At 44.3% G+C, this 17,554-nt stretch overlaps 2 protein-coding genes across 10 annotated transcripts in view; one reads left to right on the plus strand and one right to left on the minus strand.

Annotated features, from left to right (window-relative positions):
• The window catches only part of LOC309336288 (cytochrome P450 2C8-like), a 44,450-nt gene extending 38,865 nt beyond the window's left edge, over positions 1-5,585 (minus strand). The window contains exon 1 of the mRNA XM_081851916.1: positions 5,412-5,585. The gene's annotated coding sequence lies outside the window, so the exon portion shown is untranslated. The remainder of the gene's footprint in view (positions 1-5,411) is intronic.
• A 5,730-nt stretch (positions 5,586-11,315) lies between these two features.
• Positions 11,316-17,554, plus strand: part of ARHGAP44 (Rho GTPase activating protein 44) — an 86,270-nt gene continuing 80,031 nt past the window's right edge. For 3 of the 9 annotated variants that reach the window (XM_081848656.1, XM_081848657.1, XM_081848654.1), the window contains exon 1: positions 11,316-11,936. In XM_081848656.1, coding sequence (XP_081704782.1) covers positions 11,884-11,936 — 53 coding nt within the window. In that variant the 5' untranslated portion in view covers positions 11,316-11,883. The remainder of the gene's footprint in view (positions 11,937-17,554) is intronic. The other 6 variants (XM_081848650.1, XM_081848655.1, XM_081848652.1 and 3 more) reach the window with 5 other exon arrangements.

The following is a 17,554-nucleotide window of genomic DNA, read 5'->3' on the forward strand; positions in this document are numbered from 1 at the left end:
AGGTGGTGCTAATAATGAGGAGGTTGAGTTTAAAGGTACAGTGCAAAGTAAAAGACAAAATACAAATAATCAAATGAAACAATTAAGGTCTAACTTGTTATGGTTTGAAGGTACTTGTTATGGCTCTCTTTGCAACACAGGGGTTTGTTTGACCTCAACGCAATGATAAGTCTGTTGAAATTTTACAGTCCATTCTGAAAATGGATGCTTTCTACAACAAATGTACTTGTGATTCGAGGATTGTCCCCCCATGCTTGGGGATAAGAAAGACACACGGACACAGTATTTAAGGTTAATGGGCTAGAAAAGGCCACAACTTTATTGATTACATCATGTGAGAGGTATTGGCTTAGGCACTGGAGAAACCTCAAAGTTCGACTCCGCCCCTCAGGGAGGGGTGAGTCTAAAAGGGGTTAACCATCAGTAGGGGGAGCCTGTTGATGCATTCTACAACAAATGTACTTTTGAACTACAATCCACAGCTGGAGCTATGCATCAAGCCCTAAATCCACTGCTTTCACCCACAGGAATCACCCCATCTAAGTATCAGAAGAGCTATAATATGACGTAAGATCATAACAGCCTTTTCCATAGCAAACGGTAGAATGGACAGAATTCAGGCTCAAGTGCTTCTGTACTTTGACGTACTCTGAGTATCAGGGGATGGAGGAAATGCTATTCATTAGCAATATTATTTCCCCTGAAAATCGGTGTCTGGACTGAATAAATATCACAGTAATCCAGAATGTGGAAGAAATTAACATTGCCAGTTGCTGCTGTTTAACAATATTTCCCCTTTCACTTCATCCTGCTGCAATGGAGTCCAGATGGAACTGAGTTTTAACTTGGAAATGTTTCAAGCAACTTTCCATGTGGTTTCCATTACATATGAGCCTATTCCTTTTTCTAATTAAGCAAATTCCTTCTCCCTGCCCTGGGGGGCTGCTTTTGGGGTTGAGGGGGGGGGGGTTGGAGGGGAGATAAGCTAGACACAAGAGGAGCTTGCATGGTCACCATTTCCTCCAGCAGGCAAAGAGCTTCCTCCTGCACTCTCAGATATTGATCTCTTCCACATCCCAAAGTACCAAAGGGTGGAAATAAAACAACTGGCCCTGCTCCCTCCATGTTGCCTAACTTTTGGTGCGCAAACCTGAAAGCAAAGAGGTAGAGATCATTTTTACAGTTTTCATCATAAGAAGAATGAGCAGGATGTCTCTACAAGAGAGAGGTTCTGTCGCTTCCCAATTCAAATTATATTTCCCTTTGTACATTTACACACAAACACACACAAACACACACACACACACACCGTTATCTCCTTCATCCATTTTCCTCTTTCATATTTTTTTCAATACTCCCTTGCACACCAATCTCCCTACATTTCCATATCTCTTCCTCTTTCTTATTCTGTAGCCCCTTTTGTGCACACAACCCATACAGTGGTATCTCAGGTTAAGTACTTAATTCGTTCTGAAGGTCTGTTCTTAACCTGAAACTGTTCTTAACCTGAAGCACCACTTTAGCTAATGGGGCCTCTTGCTGATGCCGCACCACCGGAGCACAATTTCTTTTCTCATCCTGAAGCAAAGTTCTTAACCCAAGGTACTATTTCTGGGTTAGCGGAGTCTGTAACCTGAAGCATCTGTAACCTGAAGCGTATGTAACCAGAGGTACCACTGTATATGTTACTTTTTCTTTAAAATTAATAGAATCTTAAGAGGAAGCCTGTCAGTCAGCTTGTTCAATTAGAGAAGGTTACATTCACTTGATGGATGTTGTACATATATGGGTGTTGTTTGCAGAGGCGTACGAAGGTCAGGTGGTACCCGGTGTGGAAAATTTCTTGTCACCCCCCCCCACACACACACATTGATTTTTATTTTTATTTTTGCCTGCAAAAAATGGTTTTACGTTATTTCATATTTTCTTACAAAGGAATGTGGATTCTGGGCCTCTGATAACAAGTAGGCGACTATGGACAGATACTTAAATCTACAGGATGGATTGTGTTTTGGCTTGTGTTATTTTATTTATATTTATTGTTTATTTATTTAATAAAAATTATTTTTAAAAACCTGCAAAGTGGTTTACCCAAAACAAAAAACAAAAAAGCACCACAGCAGTAAAATAAGGAAAAATTGGCTTTGTGTAGGGGGCGGGGAGAAGGGCAAGGCAAGGCCTAATCTACTCAGCCTAGTCTCATTTTATTCACATATGCAGACTTTCCAGGACCCAGGAAGCCCAGCGGAGGGTAAGGCAGTAGGGCGGTTCATAAAAAACTTTTTTTAAGAAAAAGCCTGCTCCAAAGGTCTTATCTTACTAAACTAGGGATTATATAGCTATATATGAAATTTCATGCCTATCAGTTAATATATTGACCCTGCTCCACTGAATTGAAATTTCAGCCTTCATGACATAGGAAAACAGCTATTTTCGTGGAGGAGGGTCAAGATATTAACTGATAGGCATGAAATTTCATATATAGCTATATAATCCCTGGTGTAGTAAGATAAGACCTTCGGAGCAGGCATTTAAAAATAAATAAATTATGAACCGCCCTAGTAGGGCAGTAATTGTTCCTTGATAATTTGTCACCCCCCTCCATGATGGCACCTGGGGCAGCCCCCCCTTTCCTATGCCCCTGGTTGTTTGTTTATAAAACATCTCTTCTGAATTACTACAATAAATCTGGAACTTTGTGCTAAATACAACACATGGTAAGGTAAAGGGACCCCTGACCATTAGATCCAGTCATGACCGACTCTAGGGTTGCAGCGCTCATCTCGCTTTATTGGCTGAGGGAGCCGGTGTACAGCTTCCGGGTCATGTGGCCAGCGTGACTAAGTCACTTCTGGCGAACCAGAGCAGCACACGGAAACGCCGTTTACCTTCCCGCCGGAGCGGTACCTATTTATCTACTTGCATTTTGACGTGCTTTCGAACTGCTAGGTTGTCAGGAGCAGGGACCGAGCAACGGGAGCTCACCCCGTTGCGGGGATTCAAACCGCCAACCTTCTGATCGGCAAGCCCTAGGCTCTGTGGTTTACCCACAGCGCCACCCGCGTCCCTAATACTACTTAGGAATGAAGAATATGGGAAGGTACAATGGAATATTTGTGAGCTCCGCATTCTTTCTTTCTTTTTCTTTTTAAATATATATTTTATTAAAGATTTCTTGGTTCATAAAAGTATATGCAATGTCTCTTTTTTCAAGTTATTTTTTTTTACAGATCAGTTTCAGGCAGCTGGGAAATTGAAGAGAGCGTTTAAAACATGCTCTCCCCCTCCCCTTTCAAAGTCTTTCCCTCCCTGCTGTATTCAAGCAATGGCAGAAGTGGGGGTGGGGGTGGAGAGACAATGAACAAAAACTTTGGTTTTAAATGAAGGTAGGGGTTTAAGTAAAGCAGGAATGGAGAGGCACCAAGGTATTTTTAAAAAAACCCAACCCAACCAGCTTTATCAAGGAGAAATGGCAGAGATGGGTACAACACAGAAGATTATGCCAAAAAGCTGACACAACAGAGCCTTTACTAAATTCCTTCTCAATGTACTCAAACTTTCTTTTAAACTTCCACTCACTCCCCCCCCCCCATGCTACCCTCTGCTCACTCTACTCAAACCTCTGCCATTTTTAAAAATTGCTGCTTTCCCACTCTTGGTTTCTGTCAATCCCTGCTTTATTCAAACCTCTGCTTTTGTTTAAAATCACCATTTTCTTCTGTGTCATTCTACCGCCACTTGTTTAAAAAGCCATGCTTCCCACTTTTCCGGTGCCGCCTCCTCATGGTTCTCAGCCTTCTCCCTCCTCTGTTCATGTGAGAGAGATAAAGGATGAGGAGCCTCAAACAGTCCATATTACTTTACTCAAACTTCTGCCATTGTTTTAAATTATCGCCTGTCCGTGTTCTTCCCTTCTTGCTTCCATGCCATGGCTGCTGCTGGTGTGCAACCTGCCTTCTCTTTTGCCCCACCCTGACTGCATGCAAATCCAAAATTGTGTTGCAGCACTACAAATCCTCCAATGCGGGCTGCATGGTGACAGCCGTACATTTTTATGTATATTGGGCATATATTAAATTAATCTAGCTCAGACACATAAAATGGGGGGAAGAGCAGGATAGTGTAAACCTTGAACTCCTGCATAGATAAGCAAGGTACAAATAAATGTCACACATAGTCATTTGTACCTATACAGTGGTACCTCGGGTTAAGTACTTAATTCGTTCCGGAGGTCCGTTCTTAACCTGAAACAGTTCTTAACCTGAAGCACCACTTTAGCTAATGGGGCCTCCTGCTGCCGCTGCACTGCCGAAGCACGATTTGTGTTCTCATCCTGAAGCAAAGTTCTTAACCTGAAGCACTATTTCTGGGTTAGCGGAGTCTGTAACCTGAAGCGTATGAAACCAGAGGTACCACTGTATATTCTCTTTCTAATAATACAAAAGATGGGGCTATCCTGAGAATCTGTTGGATTATTCAGGACAGACATAAGGAAATACTTCTTCACAGAGCACATAGTTAAACTCTGAAATTTGCTACCACAAGACAAATGGATGTTAAACAAAATGGGTATTGATAGTATTATTCAGTTTCTGTCTGCTAATGTTGAAAGTCTTAATATAGTATATGGAAAAGGGTAGCAATCAGTTGAGGCCCTTTCACCACAACATCATAAAAATATCCATAAACATCATATACTAGTGTAAATGTGCACATACAAAAATATATTATATAAGGGGAAATTGCTTTTAGAAATTATTATATTGGCCAAAATTCATATTCCAATGCTGGTGAATTTTCATGAGAACCTAAAAAAGAAAGAAAGATGAAAACTGATGTGGAAATGGGGAGATCTGAACTCAGAATGGGAAACTGAGAAAAACTGGAATTGACAGATCAGTATCAATTAACAGCGAAACCCTATGCAATGTAGATTCAGAAGCAAGTCCCATATAGCTTAATGCGATTTCCACCTAAGTTAAGTACGTACGAGATTGCAACCCAAAGCTGTAGCCTGAGACACACTTACTTGGGAGTAAGCCCCATTGAACTCAGTGGGACTTACTTCTGAATCTACACTGTATGGGAGTGATATTGCTGTCCCCTCTAACTAGTTCAGAGCAAGCAGAGGATGCATCATCAGATTTCTGCAGGCTTGCATCAGAGTCAAATCAAATTGCTTCCAATGATTTGCAATTAATGCAGTCAAGCGCTAGCCTTGTAATCAGAAATCTAGTTATTTGAACTAGAAAGGAAAAGCAAATGTACGAAGAGAATATAAGAATCCAAAAGATGCTAAGCTATAACGTAAAAACCAGCTTGCAATCATTGATTTTAAAAAAAGCAGATACAAGTGGTTTAAATAAGTAAATAAAAAAACAAGAAGGGAATCCCCATCCCTATATATTTACCTGCAGGCTGTTGAAGTCCTTTTGCATTCTGGGTGCCACCTTTGCCACCATGATTAAAAGACAGGCAGAGAAGATTGCATATGGGCTATTGCTTCCAGGGGAAAGATCCAAGAAGTTGAGAAGACAATCACTGGGTGGGAGAGACCCAAATGTGGCCCCAGAGAAGCTGGAGGGGAGCTTGGAGAGGGGGGGGGAGGCTTGGTCTTCGGGTTGTGACAGGGAAGCAAATAAGGGAAGAGCTGCAACATCTGCTGAGCATGCAGAAGGTCCCAGGTTCAGTCCCAAGCATCTCTAGACAGGGCTGGGAATATTCCTTGCTTCAAACCCCAGAAAGCCACTAGCAGCCTGTGTAGACCGCATTGAACTAGCCAGCCCAATGGTCTGACTGTATAAAGCTGCTACCTACCTTTCTTTCCTAAAATTCAGGGGGAAGTATTTTCTTGCCTTCTGCTGCCATCTCCTGGTATACCATAGAATAGATAGATAGTTTATTACGGTATGGTCAAAGACCAGCTCACGTAACATAACAATAAAAACAGCGTTCATAAAGATAAAATATACAATCGGAGCAGATTGCAACAACAGCTCATGAGTTAAAATGGAGATATATACCATAGAATAATAAACCACCAAATCTTGCTAAAGGAGAAAAAATGGGCACATCACATCTCCTGTTGCTGTCCTTGGATTGGACAGATAGTGGTGGTTGCTGCTAACTCTCTAACAGGTTTGGGTTAGCAAAACTTGGAAACTGGCATTTTATCATATGTGGTGGGATTGTAAGGTAATTTAAAAAATTTGGGAAATGATATACAACGAACTGAAGAAAATGTTCCATTTAACATTTGTTAAAAAACCTGAAGCATTTTTATTAGGGATTGTAGGGAATGATCTGTCAAAAAAGCTGAAAAACATCTTCATGTATGCGACAACGGCTGCGAGAGTTTTAATAGCACAAGTATGGAAGACTGAAGAAACCCCAACTAAAGAATCATGGCAAGAAAAATTGATGGACTATGCAGAACTGGCAAAACTGACATACAAGCTATGGGACAAGGATAACTGTGACTTTAAAGATGAATGGGAACCCTTTTTCAAAGTATTTGAAGACACAAGAAAACAAACTGGACTCCTTGGCTGGTTTTGAATAAACATTCACAAACTTTTTATTGATAATTATTACCTAAATAGTTTGAGGATCTATACAACTGTGTAACATGCAGAAAACAGCATTTTTAGAGAAATCAAAGACTGGAACTGAGGGAAGTTGGGGGGTGGGGGGGTTCTGTGGGGGGAGGGAGGGGAGGGAGGAAAAAAGGGGGGAAATAAGGATGATATGTTTCTGGATAATATGTTTTGTTTTAATTTTGAATAAAAAAGTAATTAAAAAAAACCTTGGAAACTGGCAGTTCTAAGTTGGTGTCCAATCATATCTCTTTCTCCGTAATGCATTCTAGTCCTGCTGAAAGACAAAACTACAGCTCTCAGCCTTCCCTGCCTCACAGGGCAGCTGTGAAGATAAAAGGGGAAGGGGAAGACAATGTTGACAGTCTTGAGCTCCTGGGAGGAGAATCAAGAGACAAAGATACAATAAGCAACAAATATGTGCAATTTCACAGCTCTCAACAAAACACACACACACACAAAAACCATTTGGACACCATTGATATCAAAGCAAAATCCCTGTGTTAAAAGTCTACAGCAGCTGTAAGGTGTTTAATTATTTTATGGTTGTATCTGCAGATTCATTTTGCATATTATATTTTTGTTTTATGGTGACTGTATATAAATAAATCAGCCCAATGATGACAAGCAGGCCAGTGGTGGTTCTGTGGGAGACATGGAAAATCAGGAGGGGGAGACTATAGTATCACATTTTTTTCTCAGCAGAAAGGAAACCTCATTTATTTCAAGGGTGCTACTTCTGAGTAAAATCCATAAATTGTTTTGTTTTGTTTAACCCTGTAAAGGCAGCACACCTAGGGAGTGAATGAAACAATGATCATGAGCAAAATGCTTTAACAGACATAACCCAGTATCCTGCTTTTTCTGCTGCCCTGGGTGGAGCCCCTCCCAAGTCTCAGGTGCAGATGGTCAACATTCCTTCCTCTGTTGCCATAGCAGCAGTGATTAAACATCCTTAGCAATGGTGCTACCTGCAGAGTACTGAAGCATTGGAGCTGCCTTTGCCTTTTGTGCTCTAAGTTTCTTCAGAAATGCTCAACAGGCTTCCTTTTCCTTTTAATGAAAGCTTAGAGTCTGTGGGTCCTGCAGGCATTGGGCCTATAACAATCCAACCCCTTCTACAAATCTGTTTGCAGCCCTGGTTTGGGGGTATTTTAGGATAACTCTAGGCATCCACCTAATTACTTAGTGACCTTGGTGGGGGGCAGATGAGGAACAAGGACCCCAGGGATGTGACAATAATTGAGGGGCCCTGTGGCAATAATAAATATGAACTTTCTGTAAGTTTACCTTTTTAGTTCTAGCTGTTTCGAGAGTGTAGAACTTGCATTCTTTCATAATTGTAACCTGAAGTACCCACAAACTGCAACCTCTGCTACACCGAAGGCTTTGAAGATATCAAGAACAATTGATGCAGTTTCCAGTAGCAGCCATTCCCAACCTGATGCCCTCTTGCCATTTTGGACTACAATTCCCATCATTTCCCAGCCAGCAAAGGTGATGAAGAGGAAGCAGTTCTGGTTTGAGACGGCTGACCAGCCAGCAAAATCCATTCTAGTCAGTGTGGTGGTGTAGAGGCAGCAGGCATCTCCCACCTTCTAGGACAGTTTTAGTATTATTTTATTATGCAATTTGCATTTTTACAAATGATTAAAAGTACACCCCCAGTGAAAATTCCTTTTTTTAAAAAAGGAGCACTGTGATGATTCACACCTTTCCAGTGGCGTAGCGTGGGGGGTGCAGGGGGGGCCGGCCGCACCGGGCGCAACATCTGGGGGTTAGGGTTAGGGGGCGCAAATCCATGGGTTAGGGGGCGCAAATTACTTGCCTTGCCCCGGGTGCTGACAACCCACGCTACGCCACTGCACCTTTGAACCCATTCAGAGCTCACTTCTTTCAGGAAAGCTGTTCAGGAGTGACAGGCAAGGACACTGGCTGGGAAACAGAATACTTCCCACTGTTTCTCCCATCCAGCAGCCACAGTCTTATGTGCAAAGTAGTCATGCCACCCTCTGAACCCTGGGCTATTTGCACAAGTATATGCAGAGCTATCCTGTTAATTCTGCTTTACACGCTACGTGTAATTAGCACTTTTTTAAAAAAAGCATTAAATATGTTAATTTGAGCAGGAAAAAGAGACACTATACTCATGAGAAAATGATAGGTACAAGATGTTCTAGAAAACCTTGGGTACAGCCAGCAACTTGCCCAGGAAAAGCAGGAGGAGAAATAATGTAACACTGCAGCTAGCAAAGATTTGCAGCCGAGATGGAGCCAAATCGCTCACGTTTAGAGAAACAATAAAACAGCTCACAAAGTGCTACTTTGTATTTATATCAGGCATGTGCAAGGGATACATCAGTTTTCCCCAATCTGGTGTCTTCCAGCTGTTTTAGACCTACAATTCCCATCAGTTCCAACCAACATGGCTGTAGCCTTATGCTTCGTTCATATGGCCTGATGGGAAAATAAAATATGGTGGAAGCCCTGGAAGACACTGGCGGAGGAAGAGGAGTGCGGGGGGAGCACCCCACCCCATCTGCTCTCCGCCCCCCGGTGCCGGAGCATGAAGCTCCGCCACTGCTGGGGGATATTCTGGTGGATGTACCAGCAGAACACTCAACGAGTTCAGCTGCTGTGCCAGCAAATGAGCTGGCAAAACACCTGAGAAAGAATGGAGCTGTAAGCAGGACAAGAATTAGCACCAGAGCAAAACCATGCCATTGTTGACGGTGCAACTTTTATTATTATTATTCATTTCATTTTTATATATTTTAAAGAAAAAAATCTCAAAGAGGTTTGCAACACATGAAAACGCCAAATAAAAGAACCCAGAGTAAAACAATACTGAAGAAAGTCAGATATGAAGCACAGGCAATGACTGTTTCACACATGTTCAGTATGTGCGTGACCATGCATGCGCACATCTCCACAACCAGGAAATGGCTGGTGAAATGGGGGGAGGGAGAGGGAATGGTAATGGGAACAGGGTGGAGCGGTGGAAGGCCCAAGGCATAGGACACCAAGGGAAAAAAATAGAAGAAAAGAAGAGGAAGGAAGGAAAAAGAAGAAAAATATAAGGGACTTCCAAGTTTCCATCTGTCAGTTACATAAAAGAAATTATTCACACTAGAATGACATCAAACTGATCTACTTTCTGTTAGGCAATATTCTCCCAATCTTCTGACCCAAATGTCTCAGATTAATTCATTTTCCTTTTCACCCCAAAAGTCCAAAAGCGGTTCTCTAATTATTGTTATTTAAAAATGTCGGCAATAGTTTTTTTATCCATCTAAATATATCCTTCAGTTTCCAATGCAGTTTAAGTAATTCTTCAAACAGTAAGAAGGAGAGAGAGAAATTCTAAAAGCTGAGGGTGTTTGATTTATGCAACTGAGCCTGCACCTCATCCATGACCATCTTGGCTGTTTCTTAGTGCCGACCCAGGTCATGATGCCTGGGTTTTCACAACTGTCACCTGCCATGAACCACCACTGGCAGCAGATATGTTCTCAGCTTATGAAAATATTTTATTCTCTTGTTAATTCTGATTATTTCTGCTGTTAAGACAGTGGGGTTTTTAAAAAAAAATTAAAGTTTTTCATAATACAAAAAGAGAAAATAAACTAATCTAAATTCTTTTATTCTATGGTTCTGTTCTCTGAATTTTTGAAGCACCTTCTCTTGGTTCCAATAAATTTTGACAATGTCACCTAGCTACAGTGGATATGTTCCACCAGTAGTGGTTACCAATAGCTGTTGCCCATAATGACTGAGTTCTCCCTCAACCACTGGAGGCAGGATGCCTCTGCATGCCGGTAGTTGCTGTCACTCTCAGGTCCTGCTTCTAATTAGCCACTGCAAGAACAGGCTGCTGGGTGTAGATGGGCCTTTGAGAGAAATCCTTTATGTGGAAAACACATAAGCATTTTTGTTTTTCGGTGGGGGTAGACTCTACCTTTTATTATTTAAATTGTCGTGTGGCAATCACTGCTAGTATACTAATGACTTTACATTTCCTCCCTTATCTTTACAATAGATAAGATGTTATCCTGCCCATTTCACAGCTGAGGTTGAAGCAGCGATTTATTTGCTCGGCTGACACTGTGCGTTTTGGAGTCGGACGCTGGCAGAAGCCGGCCCAAAACAGAATCCCCTGGAGGAGCGCGCTTTCCGAGGACACAATCCCCGGGCTTTATAAAAAGCGTCTTGAGCAATCCCGGCCTATAGGGATAGACAGATGCCCAGATGTGTCCGTAGAGGGCGAGAGGCGGCGATCTGAGTGTTCAATCACAATAAGTTAGCCAGAACCAGGTCCAAGTCGCCCATATAAGCTGCCTTTGCGCTCTCGCTTCCATGATGGTTGCCGACTTGGGCAGCTGCACCATCCATGCCCCCCGTGGCCGAACCAGGGACATTTTTTTGTGCGCGCGGGGTGGGGGCTTTCAATCCAGCCAGCTCTATCTTGAATTACAGAAACGCGGGCAAATGAGGATGAATAACTGGGTGCTGGTGGTGAGACTCACCGGTTTTTCGCAGCAGCACCATCACCACTAGTGAGCAGAGCCTCTCATTTCTGGCTCTTTTCGGGTTGAAAGAGCTCCCCACGCCGAGCAGGAATGGATGCTCGGCGCTGCTGTTGCTGCCTCCTTTCCCCTCCGCAGCCCCACTGCGCGGCAAGGTGCTCCGCAGCGCCCCCACCCGGCGCAAGTGGGAAAGCGGCGGCCAGGAGGCGGAGACTCCAGTTCCCAGCGCCCCAGGCCGGGCAGCCGCAGTCCGAGCCGCCGCTTCTCTTCCAGCCTTGTCAGCAGCGCAGCGCGTCGGGATCGCCGCTGAGCTCGGAGAGGGAGAGAAGGAAAAGAGAAAGACGACCAGCTCAGCATGGCCGGCCGGGCGTGGGTCGGGCGGCTGCGCTGAGCACTCGGGGCCGGGCGTGCTCGCTCGGCGGCTGCGCTTAGCCAGAAAGGGAGAAAGTGACGCTCCTGCTGCTGCTCCTGCTGCTGCTGCGCCCCCGAAGGATGCAGGAGGCGGCGATGGTGCTGGCCGGGGGCTGCCCCCCTCCTTCCCCGCCGCCGCCGCCGCTGCTGCTGCTGCTGCAGTGCTAGAGTCCTCGTCTCCCTCCCCCTCCTCCTCCTCCTCCTCCACCTTCTACCTTGAAGAAGAAGGGCCATGTAACCGCCTCCTCCCGCCTCCCCCTGCCCGGGATAGCCACCGATCTCCCCAGCTCTCCCTCTCCTCCTCCTCTTTCCCGAGCCCGTCGCGGCGCTCTCTGGCCAAGGGCGCAACCATGAAGAAGCAATTCAACCGCATGCGGCAGCTCGCCAACCAGACCGTGGGCAGGTAAGGGAGGAAAGTGGTTTGGGGCTGGGGGTCCAAGGTAAAAGCACATCGCCTCGGCTTACAACGCCCCTTTCTGCCCCAGCAGACGCTGGTGCGCCAAGGAGCGGTGCGCGGGAGGGTGGTGGGTTAGGTACCGAGTGCAAATCATCCCCCTCCCCGTCTCTAAACTCGGTTTGTTTGGAGGGCTGTTTTGGTGAAGCTGCCTCCATTACATGTTTTGGTTTCTATATTCCTTCGGTCACAGCTTGTGCATTCCCCTCCTCCCAATTTCCTATGGTTCTTCCCGCCTCTCTCTCTCTCTCTCTCTCTCTCTCTCTCTCTCGTTTACACACCCGCTGAGAGGCTGCTGTGGTTATATTGGGAAAGAGATCTTCATCCTTTGACTGCTAGCCTATGCTTAGAAAATGGAAGGGCTTCTTTCTGCTACCCCAAAGCCCTTACCTGAGGCTTCAAGGTGCTTCCTATGCTGCCTGGCCTCTGCTAGGCTTGTTCCCCAAGTAGTTTCATTCAGGAAGCTCTTGCTGTATGAAAACTCTGCCAGTTCCCCTCCACTTGTATAGGTTTTATCTTAACCAGCTGCTGATAGGCAGGAGGGACCGGTAAGCAAGCTATCAGAAACCACTGGAAGGCATAAAAAGTCTGGCAAGGGGCAGTAATGGCATTTAGCAGACTTTGCCTTCTGAGTTAAGACTGTGGTCCTAACCTCACTTAGCTGGGAGTAAGCCCTATTGGTTACAGCTGGACTTAGTTCTGAGTAGACATGGTTAGGCTTGCAGCCTCAAGCTTGCAGAAAAATCTCCCTGGAGAGTCTATAGCTATGGGGTGTCCTTTTCACCTCAGTTATTGCTTATCTCAGAATTTCTCTCTGCTCACCTCACCTCACCTCAGGATTTATTGCTGTTTATGCTAGCGAGAATCAGCTGTTATTGGTTGGGGAGCTGGCCTAGCTGGCTTTTGCTCAGCAGCTGGCTTTTGAAGGAAGGAAGGGCCGGTGAGCCCTGCTCCTGCATGATAAGGGAGACTTGCTTTTGGATATTGCAAATCTGAACATCTTTCTTCTGCCCTTGCTGTGGCGGCCAGGATCAGTCTGGACCTGTGAGAGTGCTGTGCACGCCACAGGCTGGGCCTTCTGTTCATAGCATTTGCTTGCTTTAATGGGAATGCTTGCTGCAAAACCTTTTGAGAATTATACCATGTCTAGATAGAGGTTCTCTACCCCCCCTCCCCAATCTCATTCCTGAATTATGTCCCATTTTTTGGATAGAGGTATGAGGCAGATGGAAGGGTCAGTGGGAGAAGGAGGAGCTATGTGGCTTTCATGGAATGCTATAACACAGGGGGCAAAAATTGTCTGGGGAGAAATCTCGCTGTGCTTTGCAACCTATTTGTTTGATATCTTTTCTTCTCCTGACAGCCTTAATGGGGGGAACCGGGGATGCGCTGAGCAGCTCTTCCAGTGTTATGCCTGCGGACTGTCCAGATGGGCAGTGCATCATTCATTCGCGCCAATCTATCCAGCTGACATGTGTCCATCTTTGCATCGCTTCCTCTAGCAGCTGTGAGCACTGGCTTTCCCTACAGCCTCCGGGGATGGCTAGCCAAATGGGTCTGCCTCTATCTATGGCTTGCAGTATTAGGGAAGTTTTTATTCTTCATTTCTCTGGATATTGCAGCCTGGCCCTGTGCTACGGCTCCATTGCTAGCATGCCTTTCTGGTAGTTGACTCAGTCCTTGTTGAGAAATCCGATCACGTCAAACTTGGGTTTAATTGTGGTAGCAGAGGTGGCCCTGCTGTGCAGGCTGCTTTTGATAAGTGTGGTGAAAAAGCTCTTCTGCACAGGCAACAACAATCCCACCCCCAATTTAGTGGTCCATTTCGAATCCCCAGAAAAAAAATGACTCTGCCTCTGAAACAATGAGGTGGGGTTGGCTTGTTTTCCTTTCTCGGCAATCAGTTGGTGTAAGAAACCAAATGCCTTATTGGTCAGTGACTTGGCTGTGAAAGCAGGCGGCTAGGCTGTTTAGCCGAGGGCATGTGTGCTACTTGATGGGGAGATGGCTTAAGGCATTGGTTCTGCTGTTGCAAAGCCTGTCAATGGGACTGTGGAGCCAACAGGCATAATAGCAGCCAATTTGCTGAACAAATGACCTACATTAGACATTGTAGTGGGAGGTGGCTTGGTTGGGGAGGAAACCGATGGGCATGGATGTAATTGTACGATGTGCAAAGGTAATGTGACAGGAGTCATGTGATGGGTTGAAGCTCTATCTATTTTGCTTGTTGTCTGAATAAAGGTACCACTTCGACCAGCACTAAAAAAAGGGGGGGGCATCCATTGTGAGCCAGAAGGATGCACCTAGTTTTTATGTTAGTTGCATATAATAACATTTGTGTGCACGCAGTTGGTGACCTCAGGCCTAGATGTATTATGCATTTGTGTAGAGTCCTTTGTCTAACTTTCAGCATGAATAGCTGCTTTTAGATAAGCAGCAATTAATTGTCCTGATCCAGCTTATCCACATGAGCCATGCATATTTTGGCTGTCCCCAGTGTGACAACCTCTCTTTAATTTTGGGTGGGGGCGGTGGCCGGGGGGAGGGCAGTTGAGAAGAACAGATATTTGACAGACCTGCTGAAACTTCCAGCCAGCTGATGTGACCAAAAGGTTCTGTTATTGACTATCCCTGGGTTTCAAAACCATGACTCAGATCTTTAAAATCACATAATAGGTTTAGAACCAGTGAGATTATATAAATCCTAGTTCACTTTTGTGCATTTTCCCATTTGTGGGAAACAAAATTGCTCTTTCTGGGAGCTTTTCTGCTGTCAGTGTTAACTTCCACTCCTTCTGTTCCTATTTCTATTAGTAAGCTGTTATTTCTGATTAAGTATCTGTCAGTTCTTAGTCACTTTGGTGCCATTCACTATAGTTAAACAGGATGCCTCATAGACAATATCCCTTATCTTGTTTTGAGTATGTTTGTGTGCACATGTGGTAACAGATCTTGGGCATTGGCTATGTTGGAGCCTGGCCACATGGCAGCATTGCATGCATAGAGACTGCACTGTCCCTCAGTTACTTTGTTTGGAGTCTGTGAGTTTTATATTTGTTTTCCATGGAAATAGGATGTATGATAGATAACCTTATGGCCTTTGTTCTGCTTGGGATTCAAAGATATTGAGAAAGAATTGCCGTTGAGTTCACAAGGCAACTTGGCTTGTGTTGGAGACAGTGAGAGAATTTCAGGTTCAGGTTCATTTTGCTACCTTTCTACTCAAGGCAGTTTACAAGCTGAAGAAACAACAACATATACAACAAAGATCATACATCATATAACAATGCAATCCAATGTAATATTCAAGAATCCATTAGCATATAATAATACACAACAGCGTTAACTCTCAAAATATCAGCAAACAATAATTAAGCAGAAATTCACTCTCAACAATTACATTGAATAATTACTAAACTACAATCAATTAAAATAACAGCAAGTCACAATACCAAATACATAAAATGCATTACACAATACAATACATTTAAAAAACATTGACTTGAGCAACTATTATGAATTTTTTTTTGAGAGGCTGAGATGTTTTGTGGTTGTTAGAACACTAGTTTGAATTAGGTGGTCATTAGATGGATAAACCATGTTAGTTTTGCTCTCTGTAATACAGAACAAGAGATAATAAAATCATAGAATTATAAAGTTGGGGGGGGATCACAAGGGTCATCTAGTCCAAGCCCCTTCAATGCAGGAATCTTTTACCCAGCGTGGAGCTCATGCTCTACCAACTGAGCTATCCCTTCACTTGGCAAACCTCTGTTGCACTGTATATATAAAGGAAATTTGGTTCCACTCATAATGGTTGGATGGGAGGTTGCTGGAGCCAGTGATTGCAGACCTAGAAGGGAACAGTTGTGGGGAGGATGTCATTAGAGGCCTCGGTCTTGCAAAAAGTGTCCATCTTCAAATTATATTCAGACTTTGGTGTTCAAGGTGGCAGTATATACAGGCTCTTTTTCATTAAGGCTCTGAAGTGCAGGCAGAAAATGCAGCAGAAAGTGGAATTGCTTATGGCTTCCTATTGTACTCTTTTCCATCTCTGTGCATGTCCTCAGTGGCAAACGGAATGGGTTCTTTCCATTTCTCTACTGCATTCTGATGCCTCATATGGAAAATGAGGTTGCTGGGTGCTGCCCATGATGACAATAAGCTAGAGAGGAAAGGGCTTCCCCTCGCACCTCTTCATTTACATAGTGCGGTGGCCTTTGTTCCCAGGAAGCACTGAGAGGATAGGGAGCCTGGCCTTCTAGATGTTCTTCACCCTAGCCAGCATAGCCAGTGATGAAGGATGATGGGAGCTATAGGTCAAACAGTATCTTGAGAGCCATAGATCCCCCATCTCCAATGTAGGGTGTGGATGTGGTTTATGGAGTCTCCTTAGATCTTAACAAACCTTGCTATCTTGCATGACTGCCATTGCCTGGTGACAGTTCATCCTTTCCTCACTTTCTCGGTTGGGGGGTGTTCATCCATCTTATTTTCCTTTATATTCAAATTTCAGGATAAAATGAGGGAGGAGACACAAGGGTGTGACAACAGCACATCTTGCGGGCCTCTGGTACCACTGAGAAGATCTCCTTTCCCCTTACTTTGCCTCCATGTATTACCTGCTTCAGGAAAGCCTCCAACACCATATGCTGTAACACATGCTCTAGCTGTGCACTGAGTGGACATCTCCACTGAGCTGTGAAATAAAGGAGGCACTGGGTGATTATTTTTTTCCTTTGCATTCTAACCAGCTTGGATCTGAGGCTTCTGCTTCCTTGACCATCACAAAAATCTATAAGAACTATGGCCCATGCCTAGCATCCTCTTCTCACAGTGGTTGACCAGATGCTTGTGGAAAACCAGCAAGCAGGATTCATGCGCAAGAACACTCTGCCTTCCTGTGGCTTCCAGCAACTGGTATTAAGAAGCATTGCAAATAGCCATTGATAGCCGTCTCTTTCATCATACCAGGTTGCCAAGGGAACCTTCCTTTAACAAGGATGAGCCAAGGAGCCAAGGTAATCTTTCTCTCAGTTAGACAGACAGACAGACAGACAGACACACACACACACACACACACACACACACACTCTTTCCTGGATTGGCATAGTAGATACTGTTTTTCCCCCTCTTGCATTTCCTTAGAACTTCCTTCTTTGATTGGACAGATTAAGGCTGTCACTTGCTCTGCAAAAAAGAGATGGAGAGATGAAGGCAAAGGAGACCATGTTAAGTTAATTTGCATCCTTTCAGCTATGTGTGTTCCAACCCTCTCCCCTTCCACAAGTTCATCCTTCTGGAAGGATGGTGTTCCTCCCTCCCTCTGCCAGAGTATAAGAGCAGTAATGGCTAATCTGCATTGCAATCTCTGCCTCTGCCTGTCAGATCTTGACCTTTTCTGTATAAAACAGAGGTGAAAAGCATAATAAACAACTTACAGGCAATTTACTGTGGATAGTTTTTCTATCAAACTCCTTTTTTTTAGTGGTATGAAGCTGGTTTCAATCCAGATGCAGCAGAAACCCTGGTTAGTCTTAGTGGGTGAGGTGGGTGTTTGCTTT

The sequence above is a fragment of the Podarcis erhardii genome (genome assembly GCF_964252035.2).
Source record: "Podarcis erhardii genome assembly, chromosome: 2".
In the NCBI taxonomy this organism is placed as follows: domain Eukaryota; kingdom Metazoa; phylum Chordata; class Lepidosauria; order Squamata; family Lacertidae; genus Podarcis; species Podarcis erhardii.